The sequence below is a fragment of the Leguminivora glycinivorella genome, chromosome 1, assembly GCF_023078275.1.
Source record: "Leguminivora glycinivorella isolate SPB_JAAS2020 chromosome 1, LegGlyc_1.1, whole genome shotgun sequence".
NCBI classification, from domain to species: Eukaryota; Metazoa; Arthropoda; class Insecta; order Lepidoptera; family Tortricidae; genus Leguminivora; species Leguminivora glycinivorella.
Window position 1 is genome coordinate 30,924,222 of NC_062971.1, and position 24,051 is coordinate 30,948,272.

The following is a 24,051-nucleotide window of genomic DNA, read 5'->3' on the forward strand; positions in this document are numbered from 1 at the left end:
TATTTAAATCATTGATATAAATCAATTATTAAATTACATCGGCAACTTGTATGATGATCTACTCTAGTGGCATAGGCAATATCTGCTTCTCTTTAATGGAAATGCAAATTCTCCTCCCAATAATATCATGCACGTGTTTGGTTAACCTATATGTTCGTAGCCTGTACAGATGTATGTAAATAGGGGAAATCGAGGCAAGATGAGGCTCGGGGCTGGACGGAAAAAGGGGGTTTGTGTGAGTTATGCACGATATTAAGGAACGGGAGCACCTTTAATAGTTACCGAGTCTCGGTGTGTGACCAAAAGTGAGTTTCGGCTTCTGCGCGTAATAGGTAATATTATAACTAGGCTTGGGACTTTTGGATGCTCGCTATGGTTCTGGCATCCGCAGAGTCGCCATTATGTTAAAAAAATTTTTTTGAAGTCTAAGTCAAAGCCTGGAAATAAAATATCTAACAACAATATCTATATCCAATCTAACAACAAGCTATATTCACCACAGTTTTTTTGATGGGATACACTTTTAATATGGTTAGCAATAAAGACTTTTCTTCATCATATTTTAATTCCTGATACGGCTCTAACCAGGATTTAATTTCGCAAGTCGTAAAATTATTCATTTTAAAATTTTGTTACAAATTGCGTAAACGATATTTCATCTGAACCGACAACTTATTTTACTCAAGTGTTTTTATTTTTATTTGAAATAGATGTCAGTAGTCTGTCAAACAAAACACAAGTATCAAAGAGGATGCATAGTAAAGTAAATCGTAGGTACGTATATAGTATATATTATGCATATCGCGTCAACTGTGAACTTCGACACGTGTGTGTAATAGATTTGTGATAAAATTAATTGCATATTGTTATAGGTATACGTATAGATCATGACATCTAACATGTTTTATTTCCAGGCTTTGACTTTGACTTCGAAAAAAATGTTTTAACATAATGGCGACTCTGCGGATGCCAGAACCATAGCGAGCATCCAAAAGTCCCAAGCCTATACATAAGTAAAAGTGAATGTGCATTATAAGGTTAATGACGTCAAATTGATTTATTTTATTAATTTGATTAAAATTAAAATTAACAGATAAGTAGAAAATTAATCTACCTCCTCGTAAAATACTCCGTTCAATGACCCATTATATTTACTCATTGTATTGTCTCTCCCTCGTTGCTTATAGGAATGGAAACCAGCTTTGATAGCTTTTTCTTGCTTTATATTTTATACCGTCTACTTGCAGTCTGAGAAAATTATATCTGTTTTAATCTTTTAGAATACGCTACTTCGTAGCGTAAATGTTATGGATGATGTACCTATATGATTTTTGGTTGTCCCTAGTTAAAGAACGAAATGGCCAAGCGACCTATTTTGGGTAAAGTATAGAGTATGTGAATGTGAATCCAAGGCTTGTAGAGTTAAACGCTCGACTCTACATGGGATCTGTTAACTTTGTGACAGGCTAGCCTTATTTATGGACTCATCTTGGCAATATTTTACATGAAAATGTTTTTGGTAGAATAGATTTGAACTTCTGATCTTTGATAACATGAACACATTATTCTGTTTTTGTAAAAGACTAAATGTTTTTCGAACGTTTTCAATCCACTTCAAATGCCTAATTCTATCGCGAGATATTGAATCTATTACAACTTCACAAAACTTTACTCTTTACGTTTTTCCGAGTCATAATGGAGCGCGCTAGGTTTTTATGCACACTTTTTCCTTTGTATTGTTCGAATACCTACCAATGTAGCCCGATGGAAAAAATAGCAACACGGAGCAGTACGATGCAATAGAAACAGTGAAAATGGCTCAAAAATAACATTTCAGATACCTACTATCAGGGTCCAGTTTGGCTTGTGAAACAGCCAGACGGTAACATGACTGTCATTTATGTTCTTTTCGAGATGTTAAATGATAAAAAAAAACATTCATTCAGCTAGTAGGCCACAGGGCCACTTAAAACGCGTTTAGTTAGACAAACAATAAATAAAAACATTACAATAAATATAAGGTGTTAACAAATTAGTCACGGATATTTTTACGGCTGATAGTACTCCGTTCCTGGAGTATATTTATGTACAAAGACATCATAGCTTATGTTATGTATTTTAGAGAAAACTAGGAAACAGATTTGCTACGTTAGAACATCCTGTTAGTGTAATCATTTAATGAAAACTCCTTGAACAGGTTTTAGTATCTCTTAACTGTAAGTGGCCAGTTTTTCCGCTGAACCATAATAACATTTTTCTACTCGTCGACTTTAATCTGTCAATTAGGACACCACAGACTAAACTATAAGTGCTGACTTTTCAGTGTTGGATAGTCTTTGAAAATTAGTCAACTATAATATTTCATTACACTTCACTTAAGTTAACTGAAAAAAAATCAAAAATTTCTTCATACAAGTTCTGTACTAATTTGCGTCACCTGGCAATTTTTTCTGCATCTGAAACACATTTTTTTTTATCTATCGCGTTATCGACCAATCAGAGACGGTTATAACAAATAATTGGTTGCTAGGTAATTCGATGATGATACAACGGTTAACGACGCTATTAACATTAATTTTAACTTGAATGATGATATTTTTCGTCCATTGATGATGAAGATGATGACTCATAGAAAAAGTATTGTATACAATAGTGATATAATTAAGCTTTTCACTTTCGTACAGTACTATTAGGCCACTCAGCAAGCTTCGTGGCCTAAACATGGTACTCGACTGAACAGCTTTATATTATATCACGAATATCACGATTGTATAAAATACTATTAATACATACAATTCATGACATGACAGTTGAGTGACGTGATAAACGTCTTGTCATGTTAAATGTACATGGTGATTATTTTTAGATGAAAATTACAATAAATTTTTTGTTCGAAAAATTAAAACAAAAAAATCGTATGAAATGTTTTTTTTTAATTTCTAGTGGATGTTAATTGTTTTAATGTTAGTTAACGTTCCTTAAAATATCCGTGACATTGAGGTATATGTACTACGTACTAGAGGCGACGTTGCTAATGGCCCCTGTACACACATGGCCAACGGTTTCACCAACCCCCTTGGCCAAGCGTGTAGAGGGCTACTTGGCCGTAAGTTGGCAGTTGGCGCTTGCGCTTGCCGGCCAACCGAATGGTGTCGGTTTTTTGTCCACACATCAAAGGATCTTGGCGCCAATGGCCAACTGCGTTTACACGTTGGCGCTTCATTCAGTTGGTCGTCAGCCGTCAGAGAGGACAGTAGTGAAATATTTACGAAAATAATAAGTTTATCTATGCCAATAATAGTGTAGATTTTAGGAAATAAAATAACCTTGCAAATGTTTAATGTATTTCCTAAAAAAGATAAATGTTCTTATCAGAATATTCAAAAAATTGTTAATATTTCAAATAATTTAATTTTACTACGGGGTTATTATTTTTTAATCAAATTTTTCTGACAACGTCTATGACCTAGAATTTCCTAGACTTTTCTATTCCACGTCCATCTTTCATGAAGAGCCAATGCCAAGTGATTGGTTCGCCAATGTGTAAACAGCGGCTCTTATCTTGGCCAAGGGGTTTCACAAAGGGCTGGTGGAACCGTTGGCCATATGTGTACAGCGGCCATTAAGAGAATTTTTACACAACGCACTGCGGTCCACTGGACCGCAACGTTGTCAGTCCTTACCGGGTCCTTGCGGTGCAGTGACGTGCCGTGATGCATTTACTTTCCACGTGAATAATGCCTTCTTGTGTGTTAAAAATTGTACTAATCACTCGAGGAAATCAAATAAAAGCCAAGGTGTGACATTTCATCGGTAAATTAAACAAAAAACTCGTCTATAATATTTTAAGATTGAATATTCTACAAACTCGCGAGCGGGCGCGACACTGCCGCCATTTTGGTGACGCAATCATAGACTATAAAAAGTTAACCGCGCAGATGTGCCATTTACACTGTTCCTACTACATATGTAATGTGTTTCATCTCTAATAGAGTTGCGAAATATAAATATTTCTATTTGGAAAATTAATAAGTAACTACTTACTATTTCATTAATTATGTTACTAAAATATTTAAAAAAAAAAATTTTTTTAATATATATAGTTAATAGTTTTTGAGTAAAATTGTATTTTTAGCACGCTCACTTTTTGCAGTTTTCTTCGGCCTGGTCATGAAAAAATGGAACAATTTATACGCTTTGTCCAATAAAATCGTGCTGAGGAAACTTGGTTACCAACTGACCACACATATATATGTTCATTGTGTATTTTAAAGAAGAAGATAAATACAGCACATTTATTTTGTATTAATTTGTATTGTTTAAGTTGTAAATAAATAAATAAGTTTGACTAGAATATCCGTATTTAACTATAATGTAAAATTCCCGTTAGGCAGAATATAATAATGTGTCACATCTGGTGATAGACCTACTCTACGCGTAAATAACCGCTCCCCGCACCCCGCGCATTTGTCAGCATGTGCAGTGTTTTTGCTTGGCAACGTCGCCTCTAGTACGTAGTACATATACCTCAATGATCCGTGACTAATTTTTTCGCACCTTATATAAATACTTAACATGAATTCAAGTAAATATGTTATTAATTGTTGTTGAAGGTTCAAAAGTTCGAATCTAAGTCAATGCATCTTTTTGTGTCTTTATTTAGAACATTAGCTAGGTGTACGGGCAACCAATTGGAACCAGATTGTAGGAAATCTCTTACCTTACTGCTTGTCAATTTGACATGGTTGTAGAGTGATGGCCTAGGGTTCCAAATGGTTGACTGTACTATCAGCTGTAAAAATGCATGCCGAATTCATCAATGAATTCATTCATAATTTCTCCATGCAATTTTGCAGCTGATAGTACTTACATGTGTATTTAAGTTTATCATCAAATAGGTAGTTCAATTTTACCTTTAAAACAAATATGATAGTCAAGTTTCCTTCTATTATTTTCTCAAGTGAAATAGAACCTCCAGACTCGATTTACATGTCTCCTAGACACATAACTAATAAATTTCTCCACCCTCCTGATTATTTTTGTATGGAAATTTTACGACATCCATTCTTTCTCGATGATAATCAAATGGATAATACTTGTTTCTACTGTTTACCGATATCCTCTGAAGGGGACATTTGTTATATTTTACATGCTATTGTAAATGGGATTAAGATACTTAAGTACCAATATATGAGGGTGTTTTATATTTTTTAACCCCCGACGCAAAAATGACGGGGTGTTATAAGTTTGACGTGTCTGTCTGTGTGTATGTCTGTCTGTCTGTTTGTCTGTCTGTCTGTCTGTCTGTGTGTGTGTCTGTCTGTGGAATCGTAGCTCTCGAACGGATGAACCGATTTTGATTTAGTTTTTTTTTGTCTGAAAGCTGAGTTAGTCGGGAGTGTTCTTAGCCATGTTTCATGAAAATCGGTCCACTATGTCGCGGTCGGGGCTTTTTTCAAAATTTTAATTTTGTGGTTAGGTTATTTGTAAAGAAAAATATTTTCTTATTGAGAGTTTGTTATTGACTGCGAAAGATTTGGTATGTTTTGAAGTCTATTATCTCGAAATCTGACAACATTTTGTTGAATTTTAGCGCAGTTTGGTTGTCGCGAGAGCTTTAGCGAGGTGCGCTCGTAATAGATTCTCGCACAAGATTGCCGGCTCGGCTGACAACACGAGTTTAGACCGTGCCGCGCTGTAAACTCTTAGGGTTCTGTGTTCTGTCTAAACTTTTTATCCACTTTGAAACATAAGTAAGGTGTAGCTTCATTGTATTTAGTAAATAAATGTGAGCGTGCACGGGAAAACGTCCTACTTTGTCGATTGCTATAAAGCCGCTTTGTCAGTTTATTCATATAAAGATACAAGTAAACCGACAAAGTGGGACGTTTTACTAAACACATTCACAAATATTCTTTAAAATAATAGGTTTATAATAATAGTACATTACGATACAAGTGCGTAAAAAAGGAAGTTCGAAACGAGTGGCGATAAATTAAAACACGAGTGTTTTAAATCGACACGAGTTACGAATTTCCTTTTCGCACGTGTATCGTACGACGTTTAAGGAACGTGTAAGGAACGTAAGGATATTGTTTCCATGTCTGTTGAACGGACTATAGAACTAAGTGCTGTAGAATTGGAGCAATTTATTGTTGTCTGTGTGTATAGGCCGCCATTAAGTAATTTTGAAACTTTTGAAAAAATTATGGAATCTGTGCTACTTAAAATATCATCTTCTAGTAAAAAAATACTTATATGCGGCGACTTTAATGTAAACATCTTGGAAAATTCAATAATAAGTATCAGATTGTTGAATCTTTTCAAATCATGTAATCTCAATCATATTTTTATGGAGCCTACTAGAGTGACTGCCACTAGTGCCACCTGTATAGATAATATTTTCACTGATATTTTTCCTATTACTAAAGATGTAATTAGCAACTTAGAATCAGACCATTTAGGCCAATTGATAGTATTTGAGACATTAAGGAAAAATACTTTGAGAAAACAAATAACTTTTGTACCAGTAACCTCCGACCGCGTGGAACGAATGAAGCAAAGTTTGGTTCAGGCGCTACCCTCCCTGTCTTCCGATATGAGTCCTAATTGTATAATTCATTCTTTCACACTTTTCTGCAACATTATAATGCAATATTTACTTCAAAATCGGTCGTAGTTAGTGGTGCATCAGTTTTTAGTGAGTGGGCTACTGCAGAGTTACATCAACGAAGACGTGCATTGTATGCCTTGTATGAAGAACGGCGGTTTAATACGAGTGATGAATTTAAAGAACATGTTAAGCAATATTCGAAGAAGTTCAAGATAGATTGTCATATCGCTAAGCGAAATTATCTTAGTAATAAAATAAAAAATAGCTCTGACATTATTAAAGCAACGTGGAAAGTAATTAATGTGGAAACTGGTCGCTCGAAACACGCAGTAAAAGATATTAAACTGAATATTGATAACAAAATTAAATAAATAAAATAAAAAAGCCTTTTATTTCAAGTCCAAGTTAAGCTATTACATATCATCAAATGTCGTCACAATTTATAGTTATATTCTAATTACCTAGTTATGTCAATGTTAATTTAATTTAATTTATAATTTAATCATAATTTAATATTTAATAAAATTGTGGTATTTATTTATGGCGGACAAGAACCCCTCATCGGGTGAAGGCCTCCTCCAAGGACTTCCATCGATCCCTGTCTGTAGCTACATAGTTCCAGTTTTCTCCAGCTATTTTATTTATGTCATCAGTCCAACGGCTATTTGGCTTGCCGGCGCGTCTTTTTCCTGCAGGTCCCCTCCACGTGGTAGCTCTCAGAGTCCAGCGCGAGTCAGACAGCCTGGCAACATGCCCTGCCCATCTCCATTTTTGTGTTTGGGCGTGCTTGAGTGCATCTATTAATTTTGTTACAGCTCTTATGTTTATGTGAGGTATTCTCTGCACTTTTTTAATATTTAGCAAGCTTCTCTCCATGGCTCTCTGGCATGTGGTTATTTTTGACTTTACTTTTGCAGTAAACAACCAGGTTTATAACAAAATTATAGATTCCAATTTTGAAGTAGCAACAGAGTTCGAAAAATTTTTCACCGAGATACCAGCATTCACAACTAAGGATTTAAATTCATCACCCTTATCTGCCGTCACATTATTAGAGGAAAACGTTCCTGAGTGTTGTAGAGACCTTTATTTTGAACATGTGTGTACCTCAGATATAGTAAAGGCATTTAAATCAATTAATGTCAAAAAAACTAGTGACCTCTGGGGGGTCTCCGTCCATGCCGTAAAATCCTTAGTTGAGGTTGTAGCGCCTGACTTAGCAGTTATATTCAACAACAGTGTTGACTGCGGCGAGTTTCCTGATCTAATGAAACATAGCAAAATAACTCCTTTATTTAAATCCGGCAGCCACTCTGACCCCACTAACTTTAGACCAATATCTGTGCTGCCAACTTTCAGTAAAATATTTGAAAAATTAGTTCTTTCTCAATTAGTACGACATTTTAACGTTAATAATTTAATGCATAATAAGCAATTTGGCTTCACACGGGGTCGCTCGACAACCGATGCTGGTGTTGAGCTAATTAAGCATATTTTCGATGCCTGGGAGGAGTCACAAGATGCTTTAGGTATCTTTTGTGATTTATCTAAGGCCTTCGACTGTGTTTGTCATGAAACATTGATCAGGAAACTACATTATTATGGAGTCAGAGGATCAGCACTAGACTTACTCAAGTCCTACTTAAATGGTAGAATACAAAGGGTAGATGTCAATGGACAGAGATCAACTGGGTCATTGGTCTCTATGGGTGTACCACAGGGATCAATATTGGGGCCTTTCCTGTTCCTTATCTACATAAATGACTTGCCATTCCTTGTAAAGACCCACCATGATTTTCGAGTTTTCATGAGTTTTTCTTTCGCGGTAGTAAACGTAAAATATGGTCGTTAATTTCGCCGCGCGCGCATCGATTCCGTTTAGCTCAGTCGTACGAGGTCGGTCTAATGTACGCAGATAGATCGTAGGTGTCAGGGTTTCGAATCCCGGCCAGAAATAAAATTTTTGTTTTTTGTATTTTTTTTTGTTTTTGTATTTATAAGAGTTTTTTTATCTAAAGACGTGATATATTAAAATAGAACCGAGCGAAGCTCGGTCGCCCAGATATTTATTATTAAATGAAAAAAAGACTAAATGTATTAAGTTTGTCACTAATAGTAACGTAAGGAATGAGCAAACAAGTGTCGTTGTGAAGGATGAGGAATTAGAACTGGTAGATAGTACAGTTTTTCTTGGTATAACTTTAGATTCTAAACTTCAGTGGGGTCCCCATATTGTTAACCTCTCGAATAGACTTAGTTCTGCAGCTTTTGCAGTGAGCAAGATCCGTCAGTTAACAGACGTGAAAACAGCTCGATTAGTTTATTTTAGTTACTTTCACAGCATTATGTCATATGGTATTTTACTTTGGGGCAGTGCTTCAGAGATAAATACCATATTTATTCTGCAGAAGAGGGCTATTCGAGCAATATATAAAATGAACCATAGAGACTCACTTAGAGATAAATTTAAGGACATTAATATAATGACAGTGCATTGTCAATATATTTATGAGAATATTATGTATGTACATAAAAACATTTGTAATTTTAAGAAAAACTGTGATGTACATAATATAAATACTAGAAATAAACATAAACTCGCGGTGCCCTTCACACGGCTCTGTAAAATTAAAAAATCATTCATGGGTAATTGTGTTCGATTTTATAATAAACTTCCGAATCATATTACTGACTTGTCAATTAATAAATTTAAGAATCATGTAAAGCGTGTACTCATTTCCAAAGCTTATTATACAACACAAGACTACATGAATGATAAAACAACGTGGGATTAATTGTTATTCGAAATGGTTTCTTATTTTTACGTTTATTATTATTATTATTGTTGATGAAATTAATATTGTATTTTTTTGGACATTGGATTTTTCCTAGAAATATTCTAGACATGTATTTTTATATATACATATACCTAATTATATATTTTTTGTTTAACGATTATTTTTATATGAAATTGTATATTATAGACTCAATATTATTATGAACAATAATTTACAACAATAAATTGCTCTGATAATTAGGTTAGATTAAGATCATAATATATATGTAATGAACTATTCATAAGAGCTTGTAACTAGGCCTACATGAATAAAGATATTTTGAATTGAATTTGAGTTTTTCAGTACAGATGGCCCTCTGAAGTTTCGACCTGACATATAATGAACCACTTCTCGCACTAGTGCGTAAAAAAACCCCATCTGTACTGAAAACATAATAGACGGTCTTCGATGTCGCTTAGTGACTAACTCGTCTGACTATGAAACCGATGGTTCGGGGTTCAAATCACGGTTAGGGTATTTATTTATGTGATGAATCTATTATATTCCTGAGTCTTGGGTGTTCTTCAAATTATTAATTTATTATATCGCTGTCCGAGTTCCCAGAACACAAGCTTTATTGAGATTGCATTTATTTGCAGGTCCAGGCAAGAACTTCCACTTCGTACAGGAGAAAAAATACGTGTTTCTGGTGACGCTCACATGCGCCGCGGAAGATTTGTACCCCAGGCCGACCATGATCATACTCTCGAAAGGGTAAGTTATAGGCTATGTAGGTATTTGCTAATATTCTTCAAAAAAGGACTGCACAGATTTCTAATGGTGCTCCCACACTGGGCTCAGCACCATAAAGCCCAGTCACAAATGATGGGATGGTGAGTGACGATGAGTGGCATGAGCCCAGTGTGGGAGCACCATAAAGGGTCAGTAACGCGCAAGTAACACCTCTGGGGTTGCAAGCGTTAGGCTACGGCGGTGACAGCTTTCCACCAGGCGGACTGTATGCTTCTTGCTACCATGCGGTAGGTATTAAAAAATACGTGGTTAAGAGGATATGCTACCAGGATTCATGAGACTGATATATCCCGAGAATTCCAGAGAAAGACCGTTGGCTGTTTGCATGGAATGTAAAAAATATGTGGAAAAACCTAGTTTAATCAATTTCCTGAAATTGGCCGTTTCCAGAGAATTTCCGGGATTAATCTTGAACTAGTGCCGGAAAATTTGAAACCTTTCCCTGAACTGATTTTGCGTGCCCTAGTGATTAAGCTAAAGTGTGTAAAGCAACCACCAAATGGATTTTTTTAGACGAAACTCGACACGAATTTCAAAATTGTGTATCAAAAAAACTAACATAGCGGCCGCTTAGTAAATAAAATGTAGGAAATAGTTATTTGTTATACAAGGGGGCAAAGTTGTATTTTAACGCCGAGTGTGGAATTGAAAAACGAGGAAGTGAAAGGATTCTATAGTTGAACCACAAACGAAGCGAGTAGTTCGAGAATAGAATCCTGAACTTGCGAGTTTTTTAACATACGAGAAGTAAAATACATTTGCACCCGAGTGGAACACAAAACTTTTCCCCTCACTATAGCGAGGAAACTACAACGCAAAAAATGCGTTTATCACTGCTTCCAGTAGTTCCACAGGTGGTAAATCATCTTTATTACTAGATTCACCTACTTGTATCAATTTTAAAGCAGTTAGTTTGACTTAATTTAATATTGTCTTCGGTTACCGCGATAGTTACTCATGAAATAAAACTATGGAAACGGATTAAATCGCGTATAATGAATTTAAAATACATCCCGACGTTTCGAACTCTTTACAGCGTTCGTGGTCAACGGGTGACTGAGGAAAAATTAAAATGTGCAAAAGCTACCCACTTACAAGAAATATTAACGCGATTTAATCCGTTTCCATAGTTTTATTTCATAAGGGTTAATTTGTTCAAGGTCAAATTACTTTAACCACTGTGGATAAAATGAGTTTTTACCCGCTGGTATTAAAGGACAAAACACGTGTTTCCGAGCTAGTGAGGGGGAAAATATAATATACGTAGATAACATATTTAAAACAGAAGTTACAACATAAAATATAACGTACTTATAATATATGTAATATATAAAATTATATTAAATCATTTGTGATTATGTAGGTATAATTATAGATAGTTAATGTAAGATGCATTAGGGTAATTTCGAATGACAGAAATTCTCGGGTAATTTCGAAAGGGGAATCTTGATATGATGGAGATAGTGGTAATTTTTATGCGGATTTCGAAATTGGACGACTTTCGAAATTATCCTAATGCACCTTATAGAACTTAGTGCTCCAGCACACGTTCAGACTACATAATATTAAAACCTCGAAGGCTGACCTAGCATCGCCCGCCCTCAAAAAACTCATTGTTAGATACATACATAACTGTTACCAATAGTTACTTATCTGAGTAAATAACAAAATATCCATTGTGTGATCGCAAAGAGGATGGAGTATTATAGAGAGTTACTGTCAAAGTAAAATGTGTAATTAATCACAGTGCATAGACTGCCATCTCTCGACACAAGCTTAAATTTTTTTAACCTCAGTTTTGACAATTTGGCCCATATTGTTAGCTAAAATGTCAAATATTAATATTAGCGCCATCTAGCCGAGCATTCCCCAAAGGTTTAACGCCATCTAGGCCACCGTACCTTTTTAGGGTTCCGTACCAAAAAGGTACAACAGGAACCCTTATGGTGCGACTCTGTCTGTCTGGCTGTCCGTCTGTCACATTGTTAAATATCTCGAGAACTACTTATGCTATCGATATGAAATTTGGAATAGTTATAAACATTGTGAACCTCTACAAGTTGAAAGTATTTTTTTTTTAATTAATTAATATAAATGATAGAAAATGGCCAAAATTCAAGGGGGACAAACTGAAAATTTCAAGTAACTAGGTCAAGTGGGGTATCGTTAGAAAGAGCTCAAATTGTACATATCAAAACTATTTTTTATAATTTTTTGGTTGTGGAAAAAAAAATGTTTTTTGAAGGAAAATGTAAAAAAAAAACCGCCCCCCCCCTTATCTTCGAAGTTTACCAACATAAATTTATGAAATTTTCACTAAACATGGCTATTATAATAAATACTACAGGAAAAATAAAATCGTACACTTATCTTGAAAACTTTTTATTTATTTATAAAAAACCTTTCAGATTTACATTTTCAATTTCAACACCCTTGCGGGTGTTTATGGTACCTGTATTTTTTAACAAAATAACAATAAAATTACCTGCTTTCAAATAGAGGCCAAATGGTTAAAATCGGTTCACGCAATAAACAATTATTCCATAAAAATCATCTTCCATACTAGCTCGCGCACATTAGTTTACTCAATTTGCCGATAGATGTCGCTGTACGTTGAACGCTCATTTCCTACATCGCGTTTTTCCTGATATAATGAGGTCGGTTCAGGAGCGTCCTTGCGACATGTCGTAAGTCGTAAACTATTGAAGTCGAATAGTCTTGATTTTATTTGGACGTTGTCTAACAATAAAATTGTATATTAAAAATATTAAAATATTACTTGTTATGTGAGTAATTGAGTCTTGAGGGATTTAGTCAAATCTGTAGAGTTCTATGAATAACATTTTGATGATTCAACTATTGAAAGTTTGTACGGAACCCTCGGTGAGCGAGTCCGACTCGCACTTGACCGGTTTTTGCTCTAGGGCTTTGAGGTACGTTTTTTCTTGTACTTTATCCGTCTATACAGAGTTACATATGTCTTTGGTGATTGCCAACACACTCATAGAAAATGTCCTAGAATTTTACGATACAATGTACATTTTCCTTTCTATAAATAACTTCTTGTTTAGGTAAGTAAGTATTCTGTAGTAATTTAGTTGTTGGTCTAGTGAAGTACTATAAAAATAAAAAGGGAAAATCATAATTTCATTCCGAATCAATATAACGATATGCTTTTATAACTGTCATGTTACAATGTTTGATTCAATAAATATCTAGTTTTTTACTGTGGTATGGTTCAATTTCGACTGGAAAGCTATAGGTGGTTAATGTTCGCTTAGGTGTATAATTATGCGAGTATTTTACGTCCTCGGTTGTAACATTTAGGTCGACTTGCTACAGCTAACACGAATAGATTGAATGAATAAACGAATTTATTTAGGACAAATTGCGTTGTGGTTCATGGTTTCTTTTTTGATCGCTAACCCATTATAGTAGCGGTAGTAGCAGTGCCATATGGCACACAATTTTGTTTGGACAAGATAAAGCTTTAAATGAACTAAAATCCGTTCCAGAATATACTTGCGAGATTTTTTTCAAAATCCGAGACCTAAAAGAATTCGAGCTTTAATGGCACACGAAATTCAGTAATGGTAGACGAGAATTTTAAATTTAATAGTTAAGGTTTATAATATTCAGAGATCGGAAAAATTTGCGTCATTGCTCGCAATAATGTGGACATGTCTCCAAAATTAATCAAATAATTAATTTCTTACTTGACATATAATTTGATTCCTAGTCAATAAATACAAAAGTTTGTTGTAAAAGTATAGATTTATTAAAGAAAATAATCAGTATTTTTTCCAAATTTCAGCAGTCAGCAGTACTTAAGTGCTGAAAAACTCCGCTCGCAATCCACTTATGCTAATGGGGCAAACTTAAGTACTTTTATAGGAATATTATTATTCCAGTATAATTCAGAGTTATTTTCTGTTCTAAGTTGTGGGCGATAACCTCAAAATCGGGATTTAGTACCTGGATAGTTGTTTGAATTTACATCCATAATATCCATATATATCTAGTATAGGTAAATACGCATACGTACCATTTTCACGTCGTCAATTTTCGCCACTAATTCGTTTTTAAACTGGCGATATTAGGTACTCATCAGTAAAGAAAATGGCATTTTTTTAAATTTGCTGCCGATTAGGTATGGTACGTACCTACGTACGTAATTTAGGTACGGCAAATACGACTGTAATTTGAATACTATCAATGTCAAAATATATATATTAAGAAAAAGTGAATCCACGGAGGTTTTATATCTAGAGAACTAGACGAACTAGTTAAATAAATCTACACTTCAACAAACTTTTGTATTTATTGACTAGGAATCTTTATTTCATAATATAAAATTACATTACAAATACATAATAATAAAATAATAAAAAAGGTCCTTAAATAAAACTACAAACTAAAACTAAAATCTAAACTTATAAATAAACTTATAAATAAAAGACTTGCCCTAAATCGCCGTCCACTGGCAACGTGCCCAGAAGGCTGGCAGGAATCTAATTATATGTCAAGTAAGAAATTAATTAAATGATTAATTATTTGATTAATTTTGGAGACATGTCCACATTATTGCGAGCAATGACGCAAATTTTTCCGATCTCTGAATTAATATTACATTGGTGCTGAAACATTTGTCGTAATAGATGGGCATCAATTTTTCATGCCAAGCAATTATTATCGCAAGTATTTATTGGGAAAATTACGGCATCAGGGTCTATAGTATATATGTACCTACATATCGTCACTACTTTTAAAAAATCTCGTGTCTCACGCTGTTCCTCAAAGTTAAAACGCAGTAAGTCTATATGCATTCCATACATACTACAATTTTCTTTTCATTGACAGACGTCGATACAAGTTTTTTTCAAAGTAGTGACGATATCGTACGCCTACATAACATGAGAAGCTGTATAGTTTAGAATAGCTAGTTACTATTATAAACTTGTCGCAATTATTTGTCGATTAGTTACGTCCTGTATGACCGGATAAATTATCTATACATTTAAGTTTACGTATAGATCATATTAGCTTAAGTATGAATGGTATTTTTAACAGCGGGTTCAGTGAATACAATGAGGTTTTAAATGAAATAGAGTGGTAAGTCTGAGAAATAAATATATCTAGGCCTCAGATTACAAGTTGATCACAGGATGAGTGATTTGTGCTGTTGTTTGATAAGTTGGTAGCCTTTACACGCAACGTTTTCTAACCCCCGACGCAAAAACGACGGGGTGTTATAAGTTTGACGTGTCTGTCTGTCTGTCCGTCTGTCTGTCTGTCTTTCTGTCTGTCTGTCTGTCTGTCTGTTTTTCTGTCTGTGTGTGTGTCTGTCTGTGGCATCGTAGCTCCTGAACGGATGAACCGATTTCGATTTAGTTTTTTTTATTTGACAGCTGTGTTAGTCGGGAGTGTTCTTAGCCATGTTTCATGAAAATCGGTCCACTAGGTCGCAGTCGGGGGTTTTTCCAAAATTTAAATTTAAAATATACTATGTGCGGTAACCTGTAAATGGCAAATATGAGTAAGGGAATAGAAAATAGTTATTTGTTTTACAAGGGGGCAAAGTAGTTGTTTAACCACACGTGCCAATATTGATACCTGAGCAAGCGAAAGATTCCAATATTGAACCGCGAGCGTAGCGAGTGGTTCAAAAAGTGGAATCTTGAGCGTTGCGAGGGTATCAAGGCACGAAGGTTAAACAAACTTTGCCACCGAGTGAAATACAAAATTTTTCACCACACCAACACGAACAAAATACTGACTATAAAACATCAAAATAAATCAAATCCATCAATTTATTCAATATTTATGATTCAAAATCATCATTTATAGGTAAAATCTAGATTTTACCTATAAATGATGATTTTGAATGCAATTTTGCTATCTGTTTTCGAATAGCAAAGAAAGCTTTTACCAGTTAGTGTGGTGAAATAGTTATTTGTTATACAAGGGGGCAAAGTTGTATTTTAACGCCGAGTGTGGAATTGAAAAAGGAGCAAGTGAAAGGATTCTATAGTTGAACCACGAGCGAAGCGAGTGGTTCGAGAATAGAATCCTGAACTTGCGAGTTTTTTAACACACGAGAAGTAAAATACATTTGCACCCGAGTGTAACACAAAACTTTTCCCCTCACTATAGCGAGGAAACTACAACGCAAAAAAATGCGTTTATCACTGCTTCCAGTGGTTCCACAGGTCGCAAATCATCTTAGTTACTAGATTCACCAACTTTTATCAATTTTAAAGCAGATAATTTGACTTTATTCAAGGTCAAATTACTTTACCCACTAGTGGATGAAATGCGTTTTTACCCGCTGGTATTGAAGGACAAAACACGTGTTTCCGAGCAAGTGAGGGGAAAAATAAATTAAGCCATTTTAACGCATTGAACAACGAAGCCCTTGAAACATGTGAACCACAACAAGGTTGACGCCATTATGTGCAATTACATATTACTTAATGAGTTAGGTACCTACTTTAGGAAGGTATGCGCATTTCATACTGAAGCCGCAATGAAACCAAACGTAGCACTTTTTACTTTTGCCTTATTATTAAAAAAAATATTTGCCTCCGAAAAATATGTTTCTACGTGGTTATCCATAGAACGGTGTTCAGATCCGGCCCCGCCGTACGCAAAAGTTATCCCATTTAATGTTGATCTGGAAATGTATAACACCAGCCAAGGAGTGAGTTACATGCGAGGGTTCTTAGAAGCAAAGGCAGACATCAAAGAAGAGGGACACACAGGGTACATGGGGTACGGATACGAAACACCAAACGGTATAGAATGGCTGTTCGAATTGAAAAACTTGAAATGCGAAAGCTTCGCTCTTAGAGCCATTTTTAACGCATTGGGTCTTCCTTTTTTGAAGAAGTGTATGTTCAAGAAAGGAAAGTACAATATAGTGAAGGTGGACATGAACAAATTGGAGCACACGTTTCAAGGCAACATGGCGAGGAAGTACGGAGTGTATGTCGCTATCGTGGCTATTCACAGAGACTCGCACACTTTGGCTTGCTGGAAAGCGCGGATCAATGTGCAACCAGATAAACGCAAACATTTATAATACTATTGAAATAAAATATGAGCCGCTTTTTTATTCTATCTTTATTTTACAACGCTACACAGGACAATTTTGTTTTTCATTTTATTTAGTTAAACGATAAATAAATGCTTGGATAAGTAATAAACAAGAGAAATTAATTTTATTCTTGTCCACTAAAATATTTTGGAAAATACTTTCTTATTAATCGCAAACTCAACACGATACGCATCAGTAGCTTGTTATTTAAATAGTAGCGTCTACGGCGGCGGCGGCGGCGACCTTAATATTCATAAAATTGGCTAAGGAACTATACTATCAAAGAAAACTAGAAAAGAAATTGATTTAATTTGCTTCGGAAAATAACTTCATAAATGTTGAAATGGAATCTGAATTTATTATTAAGGGAGACATTCTGACTGCGGGAAATTTCAACTAAATAATCGAAATATATTCCATAGTTTAAGATATATTTTTTTTAATGTGATTTTACAATTTTTTCTTGAGTTACATATTTATGGATTATTGTACGTCCCTCAATATAAAAAAACCCCTTCGTTTTTGCGTCGGGGGTTAAAAAATAGATTTTAATAGTATTTTTGTGATAGTATAAATAGTATAGTATAACTAAATTATTATTTGGTTGTCGAAATTGCCCCTCCATATTTTATAAGAAATTGAAAAACTACTAGTGAGTGATGTACACAATTCAACATAACTATCGATGCAAATTCTTGATTTCAAAACACAGGTAGAATTATAAGTTCGGGAAGTTGAACTTTTACTATATAGTACGATTTTTAAAACGCAATTTAGTCCAGCTAAGCTCAGTTGAAATTACCTCACTTAAATTTTGTAACTTGTCTTTCGCACGAATAGACAAAGTCAAAATATTTATATATAATGTTTTATTTCATTTCCTTCCGCCCTGACAAACCGTTCACTTTAACGAGACTTATTACCCAACAGTTGAAAACGTACTCTAAACTTATTAAGCCGATAAAGTTCGTTTGTCCCTTTCCGACGTATTGGTGTGATAGAATAGGATAAACGAACTTTATCGACTTGATAACTTTAGAGTGCCTACGTTTATGAATAAGGGGGTTAGTATCTACATTCTTGGATAAGAGTCAGATAAAATGAAACCTAATTTACAATATCATTTAAATTACTGTGTAATGTGGATAATAGTTTTCGGTAGTCAAAGTTATCCTTTGTGATTCACCAGCCTAAATTGTTCCTCTCAACCTATCCTATTCTTGCTTGTCTTTTATAATAGAAATAGAAATAAGACTATTTCTTTTATAGGCTCCTTATTATTACGGTTAGATACCTACTTATCAAGATAAATGATAAAATTAAGATAGCAACTAAATTAAAATCCATTGTACTCGTATGTTAGATGTGTAAAGTCTCTAAGGAAATCTCTAGGTGATTTCCACAAACGCATGGAATGAAAGATTTTAGAGATATCAGAAAAGTCTGGGACATCAGTCTTCCGACTCTTCCGTAGCCACGGCCAGTGCAACCAGGCCGAAACGACGTAAAAAATCTAAAATAATGATATTTAATCGCGTTCGACCTGTTAAAACCAGAAAATGAACATTTAGCTGTAGTACAGTACCTACCGGGCGATTAAGAATACACATCGGTTTCTCGTCTTCGTAGAGCGTTGTCTCTCTCTTGCTTATGTGACGTTAATTTTCTCTTTCCAAAGACCGATGCGCATTCTTTATCGCCGTTTACTGTAGTTACCTAATCTATTTGTTCGCAGAAATCCCCTAAAGCAAGTGGAGACCCGAACAGAGATGGACTCGTGGGGCATGTACACACTCACCAGCACTGCCGTCGTGCACGATGACGATGTTTCTCGGCCTTGGGAGCAGTTCGTGTGTCTGCTGACCCTGCCGCCCGCCAACTATACCACTAATCGAACCACTTTATACTATCCTGGTAAGTCTGTGCTGAGGAGAAATGTCTATTCCAGCTATATCTCTGACGCTGTAAGTGTTGCTTAGAATGTTAGAATTAAGTATCGGATCCTGCCGCTTGCCATCTGCTCAAGCGGAACACGAAGAGGATCATTCTCAGGTATTTGCGTTGCATTTTATCTGCCTTAACCAGGAATCTAGAACGAAGGAAGTACTCCATCACCAGCACCACCGTCGTCCATGATGAAGATGTGTCGCGGCCTTAGGAGCAGTTCGTGTGTCAGCTGACCCTGCCGCCTGCCAAATATACCACTATTCGGACTCTATCTCTTTCTCTCTCTCACTGTATGCCTTGTTTAGAAGCAGCGAGTGTCCTGCCACTTACCCCATCTACCCCACTAAGAGAATCTCTCTCTGGGTTACAACCCTTGTCTGTTATTATGTACGGTGTTGCGTTTTGCTTATAATACTCGTAAAGATTGGAAGAAGCAACTCTAAACAGCAAAGCAGGAAATCCAAACTGAGATGGACTCCTAGGGCATGGATTAACAGTCTTAGGGTCGATTGCACACAACCGTCTGTGACCGAAATTAGCGTGCGAAATTTTTTTTAATGGAAAATTTCCACGGTACTTTGCTGCGTGACGTTGATCAATTGATGTGTCTGTCTAACAACTGTGGTTGATGCAACTGGCTCTTACACTCACCATGACAACAGAGAAATCGGATTATCGAAGGCTAAATAATATACAGGAATAGTTATTATCCCGTATGATACGGTTCTGCGAATTGATTTAAAAGGGAATCGTATAATAAGTAAGAAAATGTTTCAGGTTTAATGCCGACTGCCTACAGTGCAGCTATCGAGGTGGTGAAACCACAGGAGAGGCATACTAACAGTAAGTAAACATGATTCTCTTAGCCTAATTCTCTGTACTTTTAGGTACCAACTAAATGCAAAACCAAGCGAATCGGTCACTGAGCGACTTGTTTTTGACAGAAAAGATTAGGTTAGGTTAAATTAAAACGGTGCCCCCTATAAAATGAAACTGCTATCAGAAAGTAGGTTAAGTTGGGTTAGAGTTGTGACCCCCCACAAAATGAAACTGCTTGGAAAGTAGGTTAGGTTAGGTTAGGTTAGAACTGTGACCCCCCAGAAAATGAAACTGCTATCAGAAAGTAGGTTGGGTTGGGTTATAACTGTGACCCCCCACAAAATGAAACTGCTTGGAAAGTAGGTTAGGTTAGAAGTGTAACCCCCTACAAAATTAAACTGCTTGGAAAGTAGGTTAGGTTAGGCTAGAACTGTGACTCCCTAGAAAACGAAACTGCTATCAGAATGAAGGTTAGGTTAGAATTGTGACCCTCTAGAAAATGCAACAATTTTTATATTAAAGGAAAAAATGGAAAAATTTACGCTTCCGGCGGGACTTGAACCCGCATCATTTGCAATCCGTGCAAGGCTCTTAACCAATTGAGCTACGGAAGCCACGCCGGACATCGCAAATCTTTCCATGCCTTTCCTTATGTACACACGTCTTGGGGTGACGTCTAGCGCCATCTACCGACAGACTATTACATCTTGTAACGGAAGCGTAAATTTTTCCATTTTTTCCTTTAATATAAAAATGTTTAGAATCGTTAGCAGACGTTTCTGCTTGTTAAAAATAAATTTTTGCAACAATTTTATTCAATAATCGTATATTTATTAAAATGTTATAATAATATGGGCAATAATTAATATGGCAATAATTGCTTATGGCGTTTGAATATTCTATTAAACCATATGCGAATGCATATAGCGAAGAATTGACGTAATTTTTTAAGCGGAGATAGTTTTAAGGGATGGAGAGTGACATAGGCTACTTTTTGTCTCTATCGAACTCCTCACTTTTCTAAAATGGGGGGGGGGGGGGGTGAAAGTTTGTATGGAGCATTCCGCAATTTTCGAATTTAACGCGAGCGAAGCCGCGGGAAAAAGCTAGTGTTATATAACAGCCAGTGTGGGAGCACCATAAGCCATTGTGACGTTGGCTAGGTACACTGTGAACCAACGTACCGACATCGTATTAATAAAATCGTATATGATACGATAAAAGTTTAAGTCCTTTTTATTTCTCATAAAAATAATATTTTGTCTGGAGGTCAATAATTCGATACATATTCAACTTCTTTACCTTTCGTAATAAAACATGACATGAGTAATATTGCCAACTGAAACGGCACTTGTTTTTCCTATTTATTTTGATAATAAACCTAGATTTTCTTTCTAGACAGTATTTTTAAACGTGTAACATAATTTAAAAACATTAAGAACGCCCGCTGTTCCATACAAAACGCAGTGCCCTTTTTCCTCCCAAAATATTATTGACACTATGGAAAATAAGTTTAACATTTTTCATAGTGTTTTATATTGTTTAATTTTATAATGAATGCTAAAATACTACTTTTGCTAAAAAGTGTGAACTGTGTGAATATACAGCGTGTAACTCCCTTCGGTCGTGTTTTAATTTATCGCCACTCGTTTCGAATTCCCTCTTCGCACGTGTATCGTACGATGTTTTACAATACATATGGCCATTTAAAATGTTGTCTTAGGTGCATAATGAGCTCATTACCTAATTATTTTAATCCATTTAGTAAAAAAACCGGCCTTACACAGTCTGTATTAACTCAATCTGAAAAACTGATAATAAAAAAATGAATGTAGCTAAATTGTATGTAATTCCGTGCATTCTGAATATTATCATTTTATGTCGTAATTTCAGGCTATGTAAGTATGGCCTTTAGAATTAAAATTCTCTGCATTGTCTATACGATTTATCTTTTATTACAGGATGCCCCGCTCTGAAAGATCATCGCGACAGCCTAACTCTTTCAGTGGTACTTCTCGTTGTTTCATATTTAAAACTTTTCAAACTTGTTTGAACGTTGAAATATTATACTAAGCCCTATTTTGGAAGCTCTGTCTGTTTTATACTATTGATGTAAATAACTATGCATTAAATTTTCAAGTGCTGGGGGCCGATTTTTGAATCTCGATTGCACGACTTCGCCATTCGAAAGTAAGCAGAAAACGGTGAATAGCATTTTTTTGTAAAACGAGCGCTAGAATTTTTAAATCTAGTGCTTTTTCGATTTTGTTAGTAGAGTTTAAATCGCCGGTAGTGAGGGTATGATTTAATGAATTTGACGAAATCGAATGGAAGACATTAAAAATCTGTTCCCTGTTAATTTATTATGTGAATGGATATGAAAAGATTGTAACGTAACAAATGAATGTTATGTTCAAGATTTAACAAAACATTATTATTATTCAGGTTTTTTTTTTAATTGCCTAAATAGAGTCCCACTGCTGGGCAAAGGCCGCCCCTTCCTTTCTCCACTCCTCACGGTTTGACGCCCGCTCTTGCCAGTAGCTGCAAAATATGACGAGGTCGTCCCGCCATCCTCTTCTTTGGTCTACCTCTGCCCCGGCAAATTTTTAGGTACAAAAAAAAAGACGCTTTTTTTTAATGTGGACTTTGTTAACTAAAATACTTTTTCAAATTATGTACTTGCCACATAAATATGGTGACAAATGTTGTTGGTACCATTTTAATTTACTCGTCTTTCGAATTGATTCGTATGCCAATGTGTTCAAAAAACTACAATTTCCTCATCAAAATAGTCTTATGTAGATTTAACACGCATAATACAATGTTTTTTATCATATTTTGGGCACTTACCGTGTCGAGTACGGGTATGTTTACCTTATAAGAAGAATGCAAAATTATAAACATTTTATGTTATATTTTATATTATATGTTTCTTGCTTACAAAGGTTGTTGGAATACTTTGTATTTTGTACTGGTATGTTCTGTTAATAAGGATAGAGAACGACATCATTTGTTTGTGTATATATTTTTGTCGCGAAATACCAGGAAGAAAATGGCGCGCTCGGTAACTTGAGGTATTTATGAAATATGTTGTTACTGTGTAACTATCTAAGTATGTTACAGTATTTTAGCCATGTTTCCTAAAGACTAACTGCTCTAAAGCCATGCATAGTTTGTTCAAGCGTAACGTCAACAAATTAGAATCCTAGGCCATTCAAAACCCTGCCGTATTGACACCGTGATTTATTTTCTATAGAAGTCAGTTCGACTTTTACTGTGAAAGGGTTTTACAAAGGCCTAGGATTCAGATTGGTTGACTGGTACGTAACAATTGTGCCGACTTTAGATGCAATCACAGTGCCCATTTTCCTCTTAGGTGCTTGTTTATTGACCCAAGATGTATCCCTTTCTTTGTTTTTATTTATTTTCCATTTTGTTTTTAAATGGAGAATATGTTTTTATTATTAAGTGGTTAACCACTTCCCTCTTAAATCAATTCATAAACCTATTCAATATATGTAAATGTTTAATGTCAGCTCCAAAAATCTCGGCCCAAGCCCTCCTACAACTACACTTACAACTCTTCTGGGCAGCTCTACTGTGCTCCGTGCTGTCGGAATTTCATAACCAAATTCGGATTTGCAAGTCACGCTCGTGCTCATGCTCGTAACAATTTAGTTTCATAAATAGTAATAATAAATTGATTAAAATTGTCAGGATGTCGCCGTCGACGGATACGTCTGGGAGGACGTCATCATCATCATCGTCAAATGTTTAATCTTATACTATTAAACGAGCAATTCTTGTATATTTATTTATTTATTTATTTATTTATTTATTTATTTATTTATATATACCGACGATCTCGGAAACCGCTCTAACGATTTCGCTGAAATTTGTTATGTGGGGGTTTTCGGGGGTGAAAAATCGATCTAGCGTAGCCTTAGATCCCGGAAAACGCGAATTTTCGAGTTTTCATGAGT

At 35.3% G+C, this 24,051-nt stretch overlaps 1 protein-coding gene across 1 annotated transcript in view; it reads left to right on the plus strand.

Moving 5' to 3' along the window:
- Positions 1–23,815, plus strand: part of LOC125225213 — a 38,034-nt gene extending 14,219 nt beyond the window's left edge. Inside the window, exons 4-7 of the mRNA XM_048128821.1 lie at positions 10,050–10,164; positions 19,035–19,213; positions 20,024–20,089; positions 22,027–23,815. Coding sequence (XP_047984778.1) covers positions 10,050–10,164; positions 19,035–19,213; positions 20,024–20,089; positions 22,027–22,118 — 452 coding nt within the window. The 3' untranslated portion in view covers positions 22,119–23,815. The remainder of the gene's footprint in view (positions 1–10,049; positions 10,165–19,034; positions 19,214–20,023; positions 20,090–22,026) is intronic.
- Positions 23,816–24,051: the final 236 nt, after the last annotated feature.